Consider the following 19251-nt stretch of genomic DNA (forward strand, 5'->3'; position numbering starts at 1 on the left):
TGCTATCAACTCCTGCCAGGCAGGCTCTCCTCCAGAAGAGGCAGAATTCACAGAGCAGTTCATCTTTCCACCCACCTAAAGCCACATACTCCTCTTCACTTATCTTCTTTACGTTGACCACATCTTTCTCACACTCTAAATATTCCAGGAATGTTTTCACGGGTAACACACCATCCTTATCATCAGAAAATCGGACTGTAGCAGTCCTGGTTTTTTCCTCTTTGTACTTCTCTAGTAATGCCAGGAGCTTAAGCAGTTCTTTTTCATCGAGCCTCAGTAACACAGCCAAGTCCTTAAAAAAATAGGGGGGAAAAAAAAGAGGTTGAATACACCGTATCTTCCTAGGACTCCGCCACAGGAGTCAACCCCGTCGTATCTGAAGTGAAATGCAAAACTATACACAAATGATGACTTGTTAATTAACGTGGTAGCTATAATGTACTCTGCTTAAAATCTTACCACAATTTCATGAATTTGACATTAAGTAATTTGAACTAATCTTGAAACTATTTATTACTGAGAGTACCATTTTTATACAATTTCTTGAGAATACCCTATACTCTTTAAAATGTTTGAATTTTACTACAGCTGTTATTTAGAATCAGAAAAAAAAAACCTGTAAGAGTATTAACTGCAACTCTTGTGATTCTAAGTAAACTAAAGGCCTATTTGAAACGGAGTATGTATTGAGCAGCATAAACACAGTAAAATTAAAAAATACTGGAAACCAAGCTTCACTGTCTCTACATGTATAACATCTCCTCTGTGTGGCTCTCAGGGATCCAGAGATGGAAAAGTTACAGATGTATCTTGCCAACCTTTCAAACTATTTTTACAGAGCTCACGTGCAAAAATCTCTCCTGGTATTACTAATATTTTTCTAAATTAGGGATACACACACACACACACACACACACACACACACACAGATATATATTTAAAAGACCACAAATTCACCATAGCAAGCAAAACTACCCCTCCACCCCTCTACATGATAAAACTACTCTTGTTTAAGAATACAGCTTTCATTTACTTATTTAATGCTGTTTTCTACAAACAAGTAGTAAACTTGCAGAATGCCATGAACACACACCAACAGTTCAATGCTATACTGAATTTATATATGAGCTTGTATGAACTATGTTCCACAGCAACAAAAATGATTCCAGACTTGAATTTGTTTTATATGCACAAGATTAGCCATTCAGCCTAGAAATTGACTGTACCTTTTTTTTGGAATGATCTAAATAATGTCACAGCAAAATATCAATTCTTACAAAGTGTTTTAAAGGTTAAAAAATAATAAAGAACAATCAGCTAACTGATATTTTAAATTCTGTAATTTTTCTTTTATCTTTCCCTATGGTACTGGGGCTATCAAGTGGAAATGAATTCCATAGGGGATTACTAATGACGCGTACTTAACTTTCTTTGGTGAGGTAGGAAAGTTTGGATCTTATGAAAAAGAATCTATGAAATATCTAGGCAATTCTGCAGAAATAATTTAGTCCACCTGAACCTTCTTATTGTTTGAAATGATTTCATACTATTGCTGAAGCAGAAAGAAAAACACAAAGATCCTGAAAAATGGCTTTGTTACTTATAATGACAATCGCAGAATGTTAGGAAGACTGTTATAATGCTTTATGAAATGCACCTATAATCCCAAGGATAAAAAAGATGTTAGAATGTGTAAGTGGTTTCCAATACAGAGAGAATTTTCTGTTTAAAAATTTTTATTCACATATGTATATTTAAAATAAAAGTTGTCTAAGGTAAACTTCCATTAAGTTTCAGATACACACCAGGTAATTTTTTTATAAGTATTATCAGTGACTTGACAAATCACTAAAATCATTTACATAATAATTTTCCTTTAGGTAAATGGAAGACATGCACCCCAAGGCAAGTAACCTGTCCACAGTCACATGGTAATCAGGGGAAAGAGAGGACCACCTTTCGCTCTATTCTCTATTATGGAAACTATTTCTCTGTATGAAAAGTAAGAATTTTGCATACATGCCTAGAAACGAGCAATACTGCCCTGTAAGGAAGATTACAAGGCACTGCCATTTTTTAAATGTTTTACAGAATGACAACATAGAACATTTCCTAGAATTAAACACTTTCACGTAAGACAGAACTTTTTAAAAGTATTTAATTATGTAGCAGACAAGAGAACAAGCTCTGAGTTTGTTCTCAATGGCACCGCAGAAAAACCAGTGTCTTCTGTTTGGCAAAATCTTTTTTTTTTCCTTTAAAGTTTTGCTACTTCAGTAAACTGAATATATTTCAATTGGCAAATCTTATCCAGTTATGTTGTGAGAAGCAACCTTAGAAAGTGAGTTGAGAGAAACCAAATGCTTCTAGGATAGTAAGAATGGATTAACAATAAACTGCAATATCTTAGCATAAATACTGTAAGTTTAGTACTAAGGCACGGAGAGCCAGCAGGAGGTCTTTAACAAAAAAACATCTTTACCCTTCATAAAAATTCTCAATTATCTACTTCTTTACTAGCAGTTAAAAAATTAAAAATAGGGGCGCCTGGGCAGCTCAGTCCTTAAAGCGTCTGTCTTTGGCTCAAGTTACAATCCTGGGGTCCTGGGATCGAGCCCCACATCAGGCTCCCTGCTCAGCGGGGAGCCTGCTTCTCCCTCTCCCACTCCCCTGCTTGTGTTCCCGCTCTTGCTGTGTCTCTCCCTGTCAAATAAATAAAATCTTAAAAAAAAATTAAAAATTAAAAATAGAATATTTCGTATAATGAGGAATAGAATTACTTACATTATCCGAGAATGGTGTATCTGAATGAAAATCAACGGAATTTAACTGACTGACAGACTCATAAAGATGGAGTAATTTCAGTTTATTGGCACAAAACTGTAGCAATCCTTCGTCAACAGACTCAAGCTCTGAAAGGTGGAAGAAAAAAATACATTACAGAGATATATTTAATAGATTCATAAAAAGGTCTTTCTTTCATTAACATTCACAGTATTTTGTACTTCTCTGATGTGCTAGTCTATTAAATACTGAGATACTTAAGCTATCACAGATTACTAGGACAAAGATAATTTTTCCATCATGGAAAAATGTCCCAATTTTTAAGTGTAATAAGGCACACTAGTAGTTGGAGGGTGGGGAGAAAAAAAGAAAAAAGAGCTATCTTAGTCTAATATTCAAATTTTTAAAAAATGATCTGAAAACAGCTTTGAAAATATTCTCCCTCACCCCTTAACTCATACGCTGCCTATTCCGCTCACAGACAGAGGACAGATGAACAGAAAGCTGCCTGGTTCTTGTTATCGTGGTGGACAAAGATACCACAATTCAAGCATGAACTCTGGACTGTAACAGTTTTATCCTCAAGGAAGGCTGGCAAAGAGACCAAAGTACAATTCTACTTAACATTCTCCATCAATTGGGCTTTAAAAAAAAAAAAGAGAGAGAGAGAGAGAGAGAAAGAAATACTCTCTATATAATACATTCCCGCATGATAATTTTAGTATCTCCCATCTAATGTAAAACAACTATTCTTTTAAAAGGCAGGGTCTTTATTTACCTCCAAGAATTGGTATAGCTACAATAAAACTTAGCATATTCAGTAGGTAAAATCTTTAGGAATCTCAATTTTGGGTAGAACTTGAAACTGGTGATGATTTTATAAAATTCCAATAGTTATATTTGACTTAATCTCAGCCCAGTGCAAGATAAATTCTGATTCAGTAAACTTTGAGATTTTGGTAAAGTCCTGAGGGATGGGGAACTTTATAAGCACACTACCGTTTTTAAAAGAGGGATTTCTAACAAGTTGTATATACTAAAGAAATTCACAATTTTCTAAAAGTCAGCTTCAAATACATGTTGGAAAAAAAATCTCAACGTTAGGATGCCTAAAGTCTTAAAAGGGGATACTATATCTATTTATTAAACTACTTTTAAGTTGGCTTAAATATAAATATAAAGCCGGCTTTATATAATTAACATGACAAGCAAAAAGTCACAGCTAGATGAAGTATACACATTACACACTACAATTTTTTAAATAATATTTTAATTTTTTAATAAACATATAATGTATTTTTATCCCCAGGGTACAGTTCCGTGAATCACCAGGTTTACACATTTCACAGCACTCCCCATAGCACATACCCTCCCCAATGTCCATCACCCCACCCCCCTCTCCTGACTCCCCTCCCCCCAGCAACCCTCAGCCTGTTTTGTGAGATTGAGTCTCCTGTGGTTTGTCTCCCTCCCCATCCCATCTTCTTTCATTTTTTCTTTTCCTACCCCCCAAACCCCCACATTGCATCTCCACTTCCTCATATCAGGGAGATCATATGATAATTGTCTTTCTCTGATCGACTTATTTTGCTAAGCATGATACCCCCTGTTCCATCCACGTCGTCACAAATGGCAAGATTGCATTTCTTTTGATACTTCTTTTAAAGTATCCATTCATCTGTTGATGGACATCTAGGTTCTTTCCAAAGTTTGGCTATTGTGGACATTTTTGCTATAAACATATGGGTGCACGTGCCCCTTGGGAGCATCACATCTGTATCTTTAGGGTATATACCCAGTATACACACTACTATTTAATACATGTTAGGTATTCAGAATAAATCGAATTTTGCTGGGTCAGCCAGATAGAGCATGGAGTTAAAATCCCAGAGTTAGAGATGTAATTCTTTTTCAGACAAATTTTGAACAGTAAAAAACAATCAGCTATGGGTATAAATTTACTCATCATCCAATTTTGGAAGTCCTTACTTACATGAGGGAAGTGGAGGAGAAAATGCAGATTTTCGGCATACGCTAACAGAACATTAATTCGTAAAGCGTACTTTTTAAAAAATCATTATCTCAGTCAAAACAAAAATATTTAAAGAATGATTCATCTACAGAAACAGCTCTCCTCCCATAAAGTTAAATAGAGGACAGTGAAAGCAAGAAAATCTTCATGCTTCTGCCTTTCACACATGTACAACTGTATCGAATGACCACTTCTCAGCATCCTATACTGGTCTCTTTACTGACAGTAGAAATACTTTAAAGAGAAATATTTCTAGAAAGAAACAACATATTCAGAGAATGCTCAACTGGAGATCAGCTTCATACACCAAACAGGGGATAAAAAAGTCTCCAAATACAAAAGGCATGAAATAAGTTTCCTTATTTCTTACAGTATTTCCACACTGAAGTAACATGATGATATCATAAACAGGAATAGCTTTTGTAATCCAAATTATAAAATCTGCAGACCAGAACCTCTAATCAGTACAAACCCCATTACCTTGATTTTTTAAAGTATCCATTAGAGTCTGAGTGATGTTTCTAAGGCAGGAAAATGGTAATCGTTCACTTGCCAAAATGCTCTCCAAAGCCTAGAAGAAAGATATTGAGCAATCAGAGGGCACGGATTTTGTTTTTTAAATTTTGTATTTATGCCAACACCTTCACTACCCCAAATTTCCAAGAGAAGCTCCATCGTTAAGATGTTTTAATAACGTACACACCCGAGAAGGAGAGTTGCATCATATGTCTTATGCAATCAATTTCATCCCATGCCCCTTATGCTGGAATGGCAAAAAGTCCAGACTCAGAATGAAACCACCACAAGGAAACTGGCATTTAACAGAATGGCCAAGATGAAACAGGGACCATGACAAAATTAGTCACCAACAGGAAGAGTGTAAGTCTATACTCCCAGCATAAATGAAAAGCAGAGCTGTTACTGTTGTGTCAATGATGAAAGCTAACAACAACTTAATTACCACTTAAAGACTGCATTTGAGCATGGCTAGTGAAAGTACAGGCCCTGCAAGGTCTATCTATGTTCCCGACCTCACCCCACCTTCCTCTTCCTGTCCGTCCCTCAGAAGATACTTAACAAGACTTCACTACCAGTTCCAAAATCTCTCTTTATGCCTAAAGAAGCAACCATGAGAATCACCAATGGATAGACAGAGCAGTTAAAGTTCATACTTATCCTTCCGTATTACCCCATTAAACTGACTTTTTATTGATGAGAGTAAATAATTTCAAAAGTAGGCTGGAGAATGTAGCATGAGGTAAAGACTGTAACACAACCACCTCTGTGTGTGTGTGTGTGGGGGGTGTGGTGTGAGTAAGAAATCGGCTCCGAGAGTGGCTCAAGAGCGTGGTCAAGAACATGGTCAAGCCCATGATGAGGCAACTACATACATGGTGGATACAAAGAAAGTGACTCAAAAAGGCAAATACCCAGCAAAATGTAATTATTTCTGTTCTGTCTACCATTACACTAGCTAGCAGCTGGCTTGACCATTTAGTCACTCTTCCGAGCCTAAACTACTGTTTTTTCCTTTTGTGTTGAAAATAATACACAATACCCACTACTAGCTTTTCCAGCATTTTTAATAAAATTTTTAGTTTCACATACAATTGAGAAGTATAATAATTATTTAAAGGTCAAGAAGACAATTTGTAGTATGCTCAATGTTCCCAATTTTGTTGTTTCATGATGTAAGAGAAGAAGAAGATGGTATCAAAACGGGAGGCCTGGTTTGGGTTATAACCCTCCCTTTCCACTACAGGTTCTCTAAACTACCTTTCTTGGATGCCCGCCTTGTCACAGGAATGTCATCTCTCATAACTGAGACTTCGCCCTGAGAAAAATGAGAACCAATTAGCCCTGTTAGTGGAATGGAAAACTTGACCAAAAGTCACAGGGACGTGGGTACCTGGGTGGCTCAGTCAGTTAAGTGTCTGACTCTTGATTTCAGCTCAGGTCACGATCTCAAGGTTGTGAGATCGAGCCCCTTGCCGGGCTATGCACTGGGCACTGAGCCTGCTTAAGATCGTCTCTCCCTCTCCTTCCGCCCTTCCTCACCCTTCTTCTCTTAAAAAAAAAAAAAGTTACAGGGACTTGCCTGTTCTATAATAAAACAAAAGTATTTTTAAAAATGACTGCCACAGTAAAATAAAAAGGAATAAAAATTAATCAGCATTCCTGAAATTCTTCCACATATTTAACATTATTTTAGTTGTTGTGGATTATGAAACTGACGTATTTGGTGAGGTCCCTACCTGAAAGAGCTTAAAGGAGGTAAAAAGGAAAAAACTGGTGAACTAGGATCCAGGTACCGGAAATAGAGAACAGAACAAGTAACCATTAGCTGTCCAGTTCTGACTTAAAAGAGTAAGAATTCAGAGGTATCCACAGGGACTGAAGTGCCTAAGAATTTACAGAGTGAGAACGTGAGCAGCATTAGGAGGGGTTTGGAGAAGAGGGGGGCGAGCCAAAGAAATCACAGCGAGCTGCTGTATCAGAACCGCAAACCTGGCAAAAGGCAACAAGTCTGACAATACTATGGGACGCTGTGGCTGTGGGAGCAACAGGCCCCTTCTGTGGTAGGAGCGGGAACATAAACTAGTGCCAGGATTCTGAGAAGCAGCCTTTCAACAGCTGGTACAGCCAGAGAAGCCCAGTGCGCTACAATTCCCGAACATAAAGATGTGCAGTGCCCTACGTACAAGGATAAGCACGGTACCCCTGGGGAGAGCAAAGCCTGGAAACAACCTAAATGTCCACTGGTAGGAGCAGAGTGAGTCAAGAGTAACAGAAGACACAGCAGGGTCCACGGCAGCCACACGCGTCAACGGGGACACCTCGAAGAAACAGCTGAAGGAGTGAAGTTCCGGCAAGGGGACACGAGCCGGACTCCAGTGATGTCAAGTTTTAAAAGGCAGAAAATGAATCGATGTTTTATCAGAGCCATACAGAAATAATATAACTATTAAAAGCAAAAGACATTCCACGGCCATCGCTGATACAAAATCCAGAGACAAAAGCCTGAGCAAGCGACTCAGACTCGCACTTTCTTCATATCCTGAACAATTCTTCTCGTGGTTTGTAGATCGGGCCTGGGATACCTACGTCCCCAAACCTAAGCTGAGTTTGTTTTCAGACAACTGTCCAAACAGCCCTGGCCTACACAACCTACAGGCTCAGGCCCCTGGAGCCGAACCTGAGGACTGTACTTGCCCTCTCCAAGGGAATTGTTTGTGCCCATTCCAATGGCCACAACCCTTCTAATAGGATAAACCTCCAAAGTCCCTGATCCATCTCAATAGTGGTGGCTGAACGCTCGTTACTTAAGAATGGGAGAAGGGGCCTGAGGAGGGACTAGGAGGGCTCTTCAGAGTTCTTGGTAACATTCTGTGTCCTAAGGTGGGCGGTCCCACAGATGTGTTCATGATTATTACCGGAGTATATGGTATGTATAGTGTGTGTGTGTGTGCGCGTATGTGTGTTTCAAACATGCACACGTGTGTAAGGTAATGTTACTTAATTAAAAAAAAAAAAGGAGGGAAGGAGAAAGAGAGACAATGGGAGCTTCCATATGGGAATATAAAAAAGGCATGAATAAAAAAACAGAAAAGAGGTTAGCCTGTCATGTTTGGAGGGAAAAAGGAAACTAAAGGCTTTCTTAAGAGAAATATGTCCTAGCTACCCAGCAGGAAAGTTCATATATAATACATACTCACTTGTTTCTTGGTTGCAGGGTACTTAATATCAAGAATTAGTTCCTTCATTTGTGTTTCAACCAAATCTACAAAGAGAAAATGAACCGAGGTAAATTTTTCACTTTTATTACAAGGGAAATTTGACTCTGAAAGAAGAATGCACTTACTGGTGGCTATCAGTCAGCTAAAGGACTTCCGGTTTCTCTCACAGTATTGTTTTCTTGTTACAAATTTTAATATCGCCCAGAGGGCATGCCTACTTATTTACAGAGCAATTCCAATAACAAATATACATGATTACTTGGACCTCATCTTACTTTGAGGAGTTTCAACAGCTCACAAATGAATGCAAATATTTTGATTGCTGCATTTAGAATATGCTACTAATTGAGAAAATGGACCCAAGAGTATGCATTATTATTTTGCTGCAGGACACGCACCGAGGTGGGGAGGTCTTGTTTTCAGCAGGGCAGCCAGCTTCTTGACTAGGTGCATGTCCTTGGCTCGCTCACACTTCTTGTCGCTAAAACAATAAATACAACAAATTCTTACAGAATGTAAATCGCTTTCCTTCTAAGTCTGACACACTCCAACACTTTTCCTTCATATTCTTCCTTTTTAACTTTAAAGATAACTGTCTAATGAGAAAAAAACCACAACCAAATGGTAACTACAAAACAAAGAGCCAAACAAGGGATGGAAAAGTTAGCAGAGGGACCCCGGATGAATCTTACCTCAGTGCTAAATGGAAAGGAACATTGACTGTTTTCACACTTCCAGACACTGGATCAACAAGGCAGATCTGGTAAGTCTGCGGCTGCCAACTCTGACTGGTAACATTATTTAAGCCCATTATTTTATAGCCAGGATACAGAAGCCTGAGAAATGGCAAACCAGTATGGTAAGAATATTAGACAAAAGGAAAAATGCCAAAAGTTCTTTCATGATAGCAAGGGACCCTACATTATTACCAACTCAGGAGCAAATAAACACTAACTGATACCAAAAGCATACGTAAAACGGATCCTGACTGGCAGAGCTCTGCCTTGATAAAACGGGCTAGAAAATCAAAGGACTATGTAGCAACGGCAAAGAAAGGCTGCACCTCACTTCACATCATCAGCGCAGGAATCGGAAGGAATCTCTCCTTCTGAGCCTCCAGAGCATACGTAAGGGCTGGGGATAAATGGCAGCACCACAGGTAACTTTAGTAAATTCGGTAGTGTATCATAGCCTTTTCAGTAAGATTTTTTGTTATTAAATACTTAATCCTTAATCATATAGCAGGCGCTTGGAGGGAAAACCATAGTAACACTGCAATTCTCAAACAACTTGCAACCTAATAAGTAGCTTTAATAAAGACTATAATAAAAGCATTCCTTTTCGTAACCAGGAAAATGCCAGGGTTTGCCGCTTACCTGCAGTGCTTTCCCACGTTGAAGGCTCCCACTCTAGGTCCCTGCTGTGTGCTCCACACTTCTAAGATTCCCCTTCTTGGTGCATAGATCACAAGGAACTGAGCTACTCGGCTTGGACCCTGAGTATTTCCAAAAGGGGAAAGATCTGCCTTTTCTGGTACTCTTTCGTGGAGGTCCTCTATGATTTGGATCCAACCAATCTGTGCATCTCGATACCCTTACAGACCGAGGAAAAGGGAAGCTAATTAGTTAGCCTAGGGGCAACTGTAGCCTTCTGAAGGACTCTGAGGTATTTTAGCAAGGGGTTAAGAAAAGCTACAAAAATACATTATCTTTTTAGTATGAAGTAACTTAAACAGAAAAAGATAATAATTATAATAAATATAGAATCCATCACCAAGTCTTATTAAATCTTAGCATTTTGTTATATTTGCTTCTGATCACTTCTTATTCTTAAAAAAACACCAAAACAACCAAACAAAAAAACCCAGAGATCATTACAGCATCACGAGTACCCTTCCACAACGCCATGCTCGTTGCTCCTTCTCTTTAAAAAAATTCTCTCCCTTTAAAAAATCCAGGGGTATTATCAGGTTTAGATTTTAAATAAAAGTCCAATTAAAATAGAAGAGAAAGATCAACTTGATTCCCTGCTTTTCACGTCCCTCGGTGCTATGCAGACAGGGGGAACATGGTGCGAGGTGGCGGCAGGAAGCCCCAGCCCATGCGAGAGCGATGTAGCTGACACTGTCCTGCATCTCAGGGGCGCCCCTTCCACAGGCAACTGACCCTTCTCGTCCGAGGGTGGGGGAAAACTGCACCCGCTACAGAAGGAAAAGCAGCAGTGCCAGCAATAAGATCGCTATAGTGGATCTGGCCCAGATGTAACTCATGTAACTATGTCCTCTATATTCTGGAAAAGTCTTGCTGAGAACCACCCTTCATGTTATTTCAGAAGACAAACACCGAGGAGAAATGATGTATCTGCACCCTTCAAACCTGTTTCTACAGACACTTAAACATGTAACAGGTAAACACTGCAGGAATTCTCTGGAAGAAGGTGACAGTGTTCTCTGTCCATCCAGAGTAACTTAATGTCCTCAAATCCATTACTCCTCACACGGCTCAGTACAGACCAGACTGCATGATTACTGTGGTTTCTAACCAGTAGTCTGTCTGTGCTGACATGTTACTACTCCAGATGATTCCAAAATATGCATTCTTCCCTCTTCCTTGGTCAAAGAGATTCTATCTTTTTCAGGTGGACAGTGTGCCTAGATATTTACAAGTCTCCCTTAGAGATAGGTATGACTATGTGACTAAGTCCTGGCTAATGCACTGCAGAAAAAGCTTGACAGGAAATCATCTTCACAGTGAACTGGCTCAGTTGATAGTTCCTCCTCTTCCTTTCCTCCTTCCTGGAATGCAGATACAAAGGCTGGAGCTCCAGCAGCCATGTGAACCATGAAATAACTCTGAGCGGGGAAGCTCAAGAAGTGGAACTGGGCTCCTGAGGATGTCGTGGGCATCTCGTATCACTCCTGAACATGGGTCTTTTATTAGCAGCTAACTACAACTCCTGACCAAGAAACTTAAGAAATTAACCCAAGCATATGGATATGGACGTCGTGTCAGCAAAGGTGGGTTTTGCCATCTTTAGTTTGAAAGATTTAGTATTCTAGATTTGAAGAGAACATCTGACTTAAACATGACCTTATGAAGTAGAATGAATGTAACAGGGGCAAGAAACTGATTTCAAGAATTTGACAATGACAGTGAGAACTGAAAAGTATACAAGGAAGAGATTAAAAGTGCCTATAAGTTGGTAAAACTTAAAGGGTGGATCAATTGGACTACGATCAAGCGCTACTGAAATGAGTTCATGTTAAAAAAAAAAAAAAGAAGAAGACAGCATAAACATAACAAATTAAGCAATACTGTCCACCAGAAGCTAACGGATGATAATACTGCTCAACTACTTGGGTAAAAAAGCAAATTAACATTTTTTTTTTCTGGATTTTTATGAGGAAGTACCTTTCCACATGCGTATCGCAATTCCTCTAGCCACATCCAATAAAATTACTCTGCCAAAATCATCTGTTACTGCTGCCAGTGTGTTACACGGAGACAGACATATACTTTCACCATGGCGTCTAGAATCTGGAAGTCCAAATCTGGTATTTAAAAGAAAATAAAAAGCTCAAATCAAATTCCGGTCTAGAAAAAGATGACAGAATCATGAGCTACATAAACAAAATAGGCCAAATCTGTTTTTATATAAAGAAACATAGGGGTGCCTGGGTGGCTCAATTGGTTAAAGCCTCTGCCTTCGGCTCAGGTCATTATCTCAGAGTCCTGGGATCAAGCCCCCCATCCCCGCATCAGGCTCTCCACTCAGCAGGGAGCCTGCTTCCCCCTCTGCCTCTGTACCTACTTGTGATCTCTGTCTGCTGGGTAGATAAATAAAATCTTTTTAAAAAAAGAAGAAGAAATATAAACCCTGCATAGATTAATAGTTAATTTATTAACTAATCACACCAGACTTTTTGCAACACAAAGTGCATAAGAAGTTTCTTCCATTATAAAATAAAACACCTAAGTTTTATTTCATAGATTTTCTATATAGATATCTAGTCTTTTATTTTTAGAGACTATCAAGTATAACAATCTTTCCTTGATTAACTGTTATATCATAGTAAACAGCACCCTCACAACCAATGAAATTTAGGAATACTTTGCTCCTACGCAGGCATCTTTTGTCTGATTTAAGTTCATATTTCTAATCTCTTCTTTCTGCTAGATACCATTATCCTGCTGACATCAATCTTTCTACCTCAAGAACTTTCCCTCTACTAAATAATAAACAATGATAATAAGTATCTCTCAAAGGTTGTTGGTCTAGAACCAATCGTACTTTATTTAGCACGGAGCAAAGTCCTGAGACGAGGTACTCCAATGCTCTAACCTACTTGGGAGGCACAGGGCTATCTGGCTTATTTCTTGATTCTTCAGTGAATTTAGAAAATATGAGATGTTATCAGATTTTTAAAAAGATGAGAAAACCTTAGAGAGGATCATCTTCAATAAATTTTAATAACAGATAATTAGTTATACCTGTTAGGTGAAGAACATCTGCAAGCAGGGCATGGTTCTGGTTCCCTTTATGGTAGTATTTTACATTAGGTAACAAAAATGATTTAAAAACAAAATCAATGGGGCGCCTGGGTGGCTCAGTGGTTTGGGCTGCTGCCTTCGGCTCGGGTCATGATCTCAGGGTCCTGGGATCGAGCCCCGCATCGGGCTTCCTGCTCCGCAGGAAGCCTGCTTCCCTCTCTCTCTCTCTCTCTGCCTGCCTCTCTGCCTACTTGTGATCTCTGATGTCAAATAAATAAATAAAATCTTTAAAAAATAAAAAATAAAAAAAATAAAAAATAAAAACAAAATCAAGCAAAAATCACACTCTCTCACCCCAAAACCTGACACATCCACTATCCTAGAGCACAACGGAAGTGAACGAAAGAGCACAGCCCTGCCTTCCGAGGAGTGCCTGAAGGCATGGGATTCCTTGTTTTAAGTATTTTTAAAGAAATCACTGAGCACTTTTTAAGTTTATACAGCTTACTGTCAAACTATCTCAGCTCTTTAAAAAAATTCAACAGCTCTCCCAAAACAAATTTTCTTGCAACTTAAATTAAGCTAAGGTTATAGGTATTTGGGGAAAACAGCCCACTCGGCAAATACATACAGAGCACCTCCCACAGGCCCGGGAGGCGGCTGTGAGCCAAACAGGCAAGAACCACCCTCCTCGAGGAGTTCATATCGTGACAGAACCTCGTGAGATCGGCGCAGCAGCTAAGTGCCCTGAAAGACCAGAAGTTCAACAGCACTCCTGCTAAAATACAGAACCGCGAGAGGAGCGTGACAGACTTGCCTGACAGCCAACGGGGTGGCCGGCTCGACCTTTGGCTTCTGCTTCTGCACGGCTTCTTCTTCGTGCTTGCTTTTCCAACCAAGCCAGCCACTGCACAGAAAGGAAATGGAGAATTAAACCAGCGCTCCCGGCATTTTAACGTGCAGACGACCCAAACAGTTGTGAAAACCACCCAGGTAACTCTACAGACGCACAGATAATACAGCTACTTTTACCCGGAACGGTGCTGGGATTACCTGGCAGCGTTAAATAAAGCAGAAGTGAGTTTACTTGCGACCGCCAGCGCCACGTGAGACAGTAACGGTTGGGTGCTCCCCTGGAAAACAGGATGCGCCCAAGAGAAAACTCAACAGCTGACAGAGAAACAAAACACGCTTTCTAGGCAAGGCTTACTTTTTAAAATTTGTGAAAAGCTGTAGAGCCTGTACTAGCAAAAATATGCAGCATCTTTCAGACCATATGACAGAAGCTTTATCTTAGGAGGTAGCAATAAAACCAAAAGTTTCAACTCTAGAGTTGAACAGTAAATTCGCTAGTCCTCTGTTTGTCTCCAGGATTTTCCTCCTTATATTGTAATTAACTTAAAAGCTTAAACTAGGACATTAGGATGGCATTATTCTAGCAGGGCTATGGATTTCTGATCTACATACGACTGGCTCCTGTCCCTCCTCTTTTTTTAATATATATTTTTATTAAAGTAAAGAGGTAGTCTGGACAATTCTGAGAAGGTTGGTTTTTTAAAGCAAGAAATAAGAGACACCAAGTCCAGCACCTAGTGGTCCCCATTACAGGAGCCAATTTTTACCACTTACAACAACCATAGCTGGCGGCTTTACAATTTGCGATTTACTCAAATCCCTGGTGGGCCGACATTCACAGCTCTGAGCCACCGATGACTGCATCAATATTTAAAGACAAATCAACTGTCCCAGAACCTGGGGCATCAGAAACACAGAAGTCTTTTCTATGCTGACTTTGGTACCTTCTCAGTTCCCCTAAGAATTTAGAAGAAAGTCAGCGGAGAGTAATTTTAGCTTCCAATGAAACTTAGAAATGTAAACTGCTGAATCTTTCTAAGGCTAACTCACAATATTCCATTTGTAGACAAGCTGAAAAACCAAGAGAGGCCTCACTCGTGATCAATGAGGAAACTGTTACCTCTAGCGCATAGAAGAAGCCAGTAAATGGATTGGACCCGACAGTGATGTACTGCGACATGGCGGGTGGACTGTTTTTAATTGCTGCGTTAAATCCCCCTATGTTGGAGGCAGTCTTCATTTGGTCGAAAGGGGACAGAGTCATAATACCTATTTTAAAACATCAACAGCAACAACACGTGAACAGAATGCACTAAAATGACACTCATTTTAGGTCATTAAATTTTTACATCAATTCCATTCGAAGCCACAAACTGCTTAGTTTTATGTAACAGAAGTCATTTTTAAAATACAAAAAATCGGGGCACCTGGGTGGCTCAGTGGTTTTGGCTGCTGCCTTTGGCTCGGGTCATGATCTCAGGGTCCTGGGATCGAGCCCCGCATCGGGCTCCCTGCTCCGCAGGAAGCCTGCTTCCCTCTCTCTCTCTCTCTGCCTGCCTCTCTGCCTACTTGTGATCTCCGTCTTTCAAATAAATAAATAAAAATCTTTAAAAAAAAAAAATAAAATACAAAAAATCAATGTCATAAGCTATTCATAAGATATTAAAAGTGCCATCTAGTCCTCTAAACCATAAAATGCTACAAAAACAAAATTTAAATATTAATTTTTTAACAGATACAAAATTCAAACAGTACAAAAGTATAGTCTACCTAGATCTCCAGGTTTCAGTCAGTTCTTAGAGGCCCCAACTGAAACAGTCTCTTTTGCTGCTTTCCAGAGATGTTGTACATACATCAATGACAGTGGTTGTGTGATTTATTTAATAACATATCAAGGAGACATGCCTCATTCTTCTTCATCACTCACCCACGGAACAGCCATACCGTAACTGATCTGACCTACTGATGGACATCTAGGTGGTTTCCTATCTTTTGCCATGACAAACAATGCTGCAGTTTATATCTCTGATACGTCTTTGTGCACCTATAGAACTCTTCCTGTATGGAAAATACTTATAGACAGAAGTGTGGGCTCAGAGGGGATCACATTTTTAAAAATTTTATTTAATACTGTTATATTGCATTCCATAGAAGTAGTGTTAACTCCCCCCACAAAGCGAGAGAGCATCTGTGCTCCTACACCCCTCCCAACCCAGCAAAAACACTTTCGAACCTTTACTTTGTAGTTCAGAAATCCCCAACTTTTCTAAGGAAGAGTTAACTTTTCCTTTTCCCCAAGGCTCTAAGAGCAAAAGCAGAGAGACTGAATGCTGGCACCCACATGCCTATGTGGAGTAGCAGAGGACAAACCAAGATCATGTAAATTCACCTGCATGGCAGGAAGAGACGGGGTGGGGGTAGATAAGCTTAAGACCTAGGAAGTAAAGACGTACTGCTAATGCCAACCTGTGTGGACTCAGGCGCGCATATGGGACCTGAGTTGTCATATGGTCCATGAAGATACCCAGTTGGGAAGTTCGGAACTCAAATACACTATAGAATGGAGTAAGAGTTACCCTAATTTTCATACATAGGTATTGCCTCTACTTTGCCTGCAAATGGTCAAAAAACACATTGTTCCTGAAGAAGAGTCCCAGGAAAGGAAATACTTTTAGGGAGTTCATGAGCAAACCATTTGCTGGATTCAGGGATTAAACTGTTGCAGAAGTTGGACTGTGCGGAAAGATCAGAATGCCTGGCTCACATTCATGAATGAATTCATGATTCAAAATACAAAATGTTTTTACTGTATGATAAAAGTTTGCATAAGTTTTGCCTGACTCTACCAGAATGAAATCAAAGGGTGAATTGTGTGGCATATAAATTGAAATTTAAGCTTTAGAATAACTTCTCTCCATACTCCCACATGCTGTAGGTGGGAGTATAAATTGCTACAAGCTATCCAGAGGACAATTTCCCAATACGCACCCAAATTTTAAGCAGGTTTATTCTAATTTGTTCTAAAGAGATGGCTGATCAGTTCTTCCCATCCTTACCGCTGTGATCTTCCCCTTCCCACAATTTCAGTCATCCACTGTCAGTGCCCCACACACCTAAGATCCTGTCGTCAACTCTATAGCCTTTGAAACCCTGATTTCAAGCATACCACCTTTTGACAACCACCTCGTAGCTTTCCATCTTACTCTACTAACCCCCTAATATTCCACAATTTCATCAAGAGTTTCATTCATCCTACCATTTTTTCACTATCAAGCAATTTCCATGTTCACTCCCCTTCTTATCTGACCTAGACTTGTGTTCCATCACAACCATTCTCTTGCAGACACCCACAAGTGCCCTGTGTCTCTCTCACACACTCACCTGGCTAAATCCTAACCTGGATGACCTAGACTTTCCGTATTCTATTTAGAGCAGAACAGCTGATCATTGCCGATGGGGTGGTTGGGATACATCTGGGTTTCAGAGTAAGGTTCACAAACAATTTTAGTATATGTGCCGCCGAAGCAAGCACTAAGGTTCACAAACAAATGGACATCCGAGACCAGCCCCAAATCCTACTATCCTGCTTGACCCCTCTCCCCCATGCCTCCGTGACTCTCCTCTCCCACAGTCTACAGCTGACTATACCCCTGTGTCATTATCTAACACACTGTCAGGCTCTCTATACTACAACCAAGTGACGGGATCCAGAGGTCTGCTGTCTTCTGAGTCACCAATCCTAGCATATTTTTCACTGATTTAAGGCAAATGAAGATACAGCTGATTGACAGCCCCCTCTTCCTTCTACCATATCCTTCCAATATACACATATTTCAATTTTTTAAATTCCCATTCACTGTTTTCATTATTAAGAATGATGTAAATATTACTACTGAGACAAGCTACCTACTGTAATTACATTTTCTTAGATGTCAGTTTTTTTAATTTCCTGAACATCTGAGGCCTTTCCACACTTTGCAACACCTTAGCATAAATATTAACATAATTTATATTATAAATTATAATTTACAGTTAAAAATACATATTAAAATACAGTATTTCTATAAACAGAATGCCAACTTGAAATATAATTTATTAAATATTAAACTACTATTAATGAAATATTATCATTATTAAAATATTCATACTAATTTAAATCTCAATATAAAGTTCCACAAAGTCAAACTCCTTGGATGATTTCCTAGGTCCATTATAGTGGCTAAAGAAGTCCTCTTTGACAAAATAATATTTGAGCAGAGACCTGAATGAAGTGAGAGAGAGAGCCCTGTGGCTAGCTGCGTAAAATTTTCCAGGCAGAAGGAGCACCAGTTACAAGTGCTCTCAAGCGGGAAGATACTCGGTGCGTCTCAGTAACAAAAAGAAAATGAGCACGGTGGAAACACAGGGGGGCCAGTGGGGGTACTAAAGAAGAGAAGGTAAAAGACATACTGAAAAGCCAGGCAATGGCAGGCCTGGTAAGCTTCTGTTAAGCCTTTGGATTTTATTAGGAATAAGATGAGAAGCCGCTAAAAATGACATTTTGTGCAAAAGAGTAACAAAAAATGACTGACATTTCCAAAGGATATAAGCTGCTAACTGGTGAAAAAATTTTAAAGAGGGAAGAAAAGCAGCAGAAAGACCAGTTAGAATATTTTTTTCTCTCAATAGTTCAGGCAAGACATGATGGTGGCTCAGACCATGGCGCTAACAGGGATGGAGATGATTGTGGTCAGACAGGAAGAGACGAATGGGAGGCTGGATGAAAAACACGAGAAAAAGTGATGTGAGATGACAGAGAAGAAACAGAGGGGAACAAGTCTGGGGAGGAAATCAAGAATTCTGCTTTGGATATGTTACGTTTGGATATCCAGGTGGACAAAAGTTCAACAGGATCTGGAGAAGGAATGTGAATTTTAAGGAAGTGGTCAAGACTGGACATAAAAATGGAGATATGTGATCCAGTTTCTTGTTCTTGTGTTTCTAATTTTTGAAAGTAGGGGAAGGAATATTTCTCCTTCCACCTACTCCAATCTGGCCTTCATCCTCACTGGTCCGCCTGAAGTGCTCATATCATACTCAACGAAGAGCTCTACATTGTCAAACCCAATGGACCCTCTCCCTTTCTTGGATTCTATGAAGCATTCCACAGTCAACTGTTCCCACCCAAATTTTTATCAATAATCTGGACTTCTTCCCTAAGCTTTAGACATGTATGTCTAACTGCCCACTTGACACCTCCATTTGAATGTGTAATTGTGTCAAAAGTTAACCTGGAAAAAATATAACTCCAATCTGTCTACCTCAAACATCTTCCTTCTCCTTATTCTCATTTTAGTAAAGTCTGATCATCTAC

At 39.5% G+C, this 19251-nt stretch overlaps 1 protein-coding gene across 2 annotated transcripts in view; it reads right to left on the bottom strand.

The window, feature by feature from the left end:
• RAB3GAP2 (RAB3 GTPase activating non-catalytic protein subunit 2) overlaps positions 1-19251 on the bottom strand; it is a 95880-nt gene that overhangs the window by 30426 nt on the left and 46203 nt on the right. For both annotated transcript variants that reach the window (XM_082703017.1, XM_082703016.1), the window contains exons 10-20: positions 15019-15167; positions 14097-14176; positions 13861-13950; positions 11964-12103; positions 9930-10146; positions 9246-9389; positions 8952-9034; positions 8533-8597; positions 5297-5387; positions 2785-2912; positions 76-292 (exon numbers count right to left, since the gene is read on the bottom strand). In XM_082703017.1, coding sequence (XP_082559143.1) covers positions 76-292; positions 2785-2912; positions 5297-5387; positions 8533-8597; positions 8952-9034; positions 9246-9389; positions 9930-10146; positions 11964-12103; positions 13861-13950; positions 14097-14176; positions 15019-15167 — 1404 coding nt within the window. The remainder of the gene's footprint in view (positions 1-75; positions 293-2784; positions 2913-5296; positions 5388-8532; positions 8598-8951; positions 9035-9245; positions 9390-9929; positions 10147-11963; positions 12104-13860; positions 13951-14096; positions 14177-15018; positions 15168-19251) is intronic.

Source organism: Mustela nivalis (genome assembly GCF_964662115.1).
Source record: "Mustela nivalis genome assembly, chromosome: 16".
Taxonomy (NCBI): Eukaryota; Metazoa; Chordata; class Mammalia; order Carnivora; family Mustelidae; genus Mustela; species Mustela nivalis.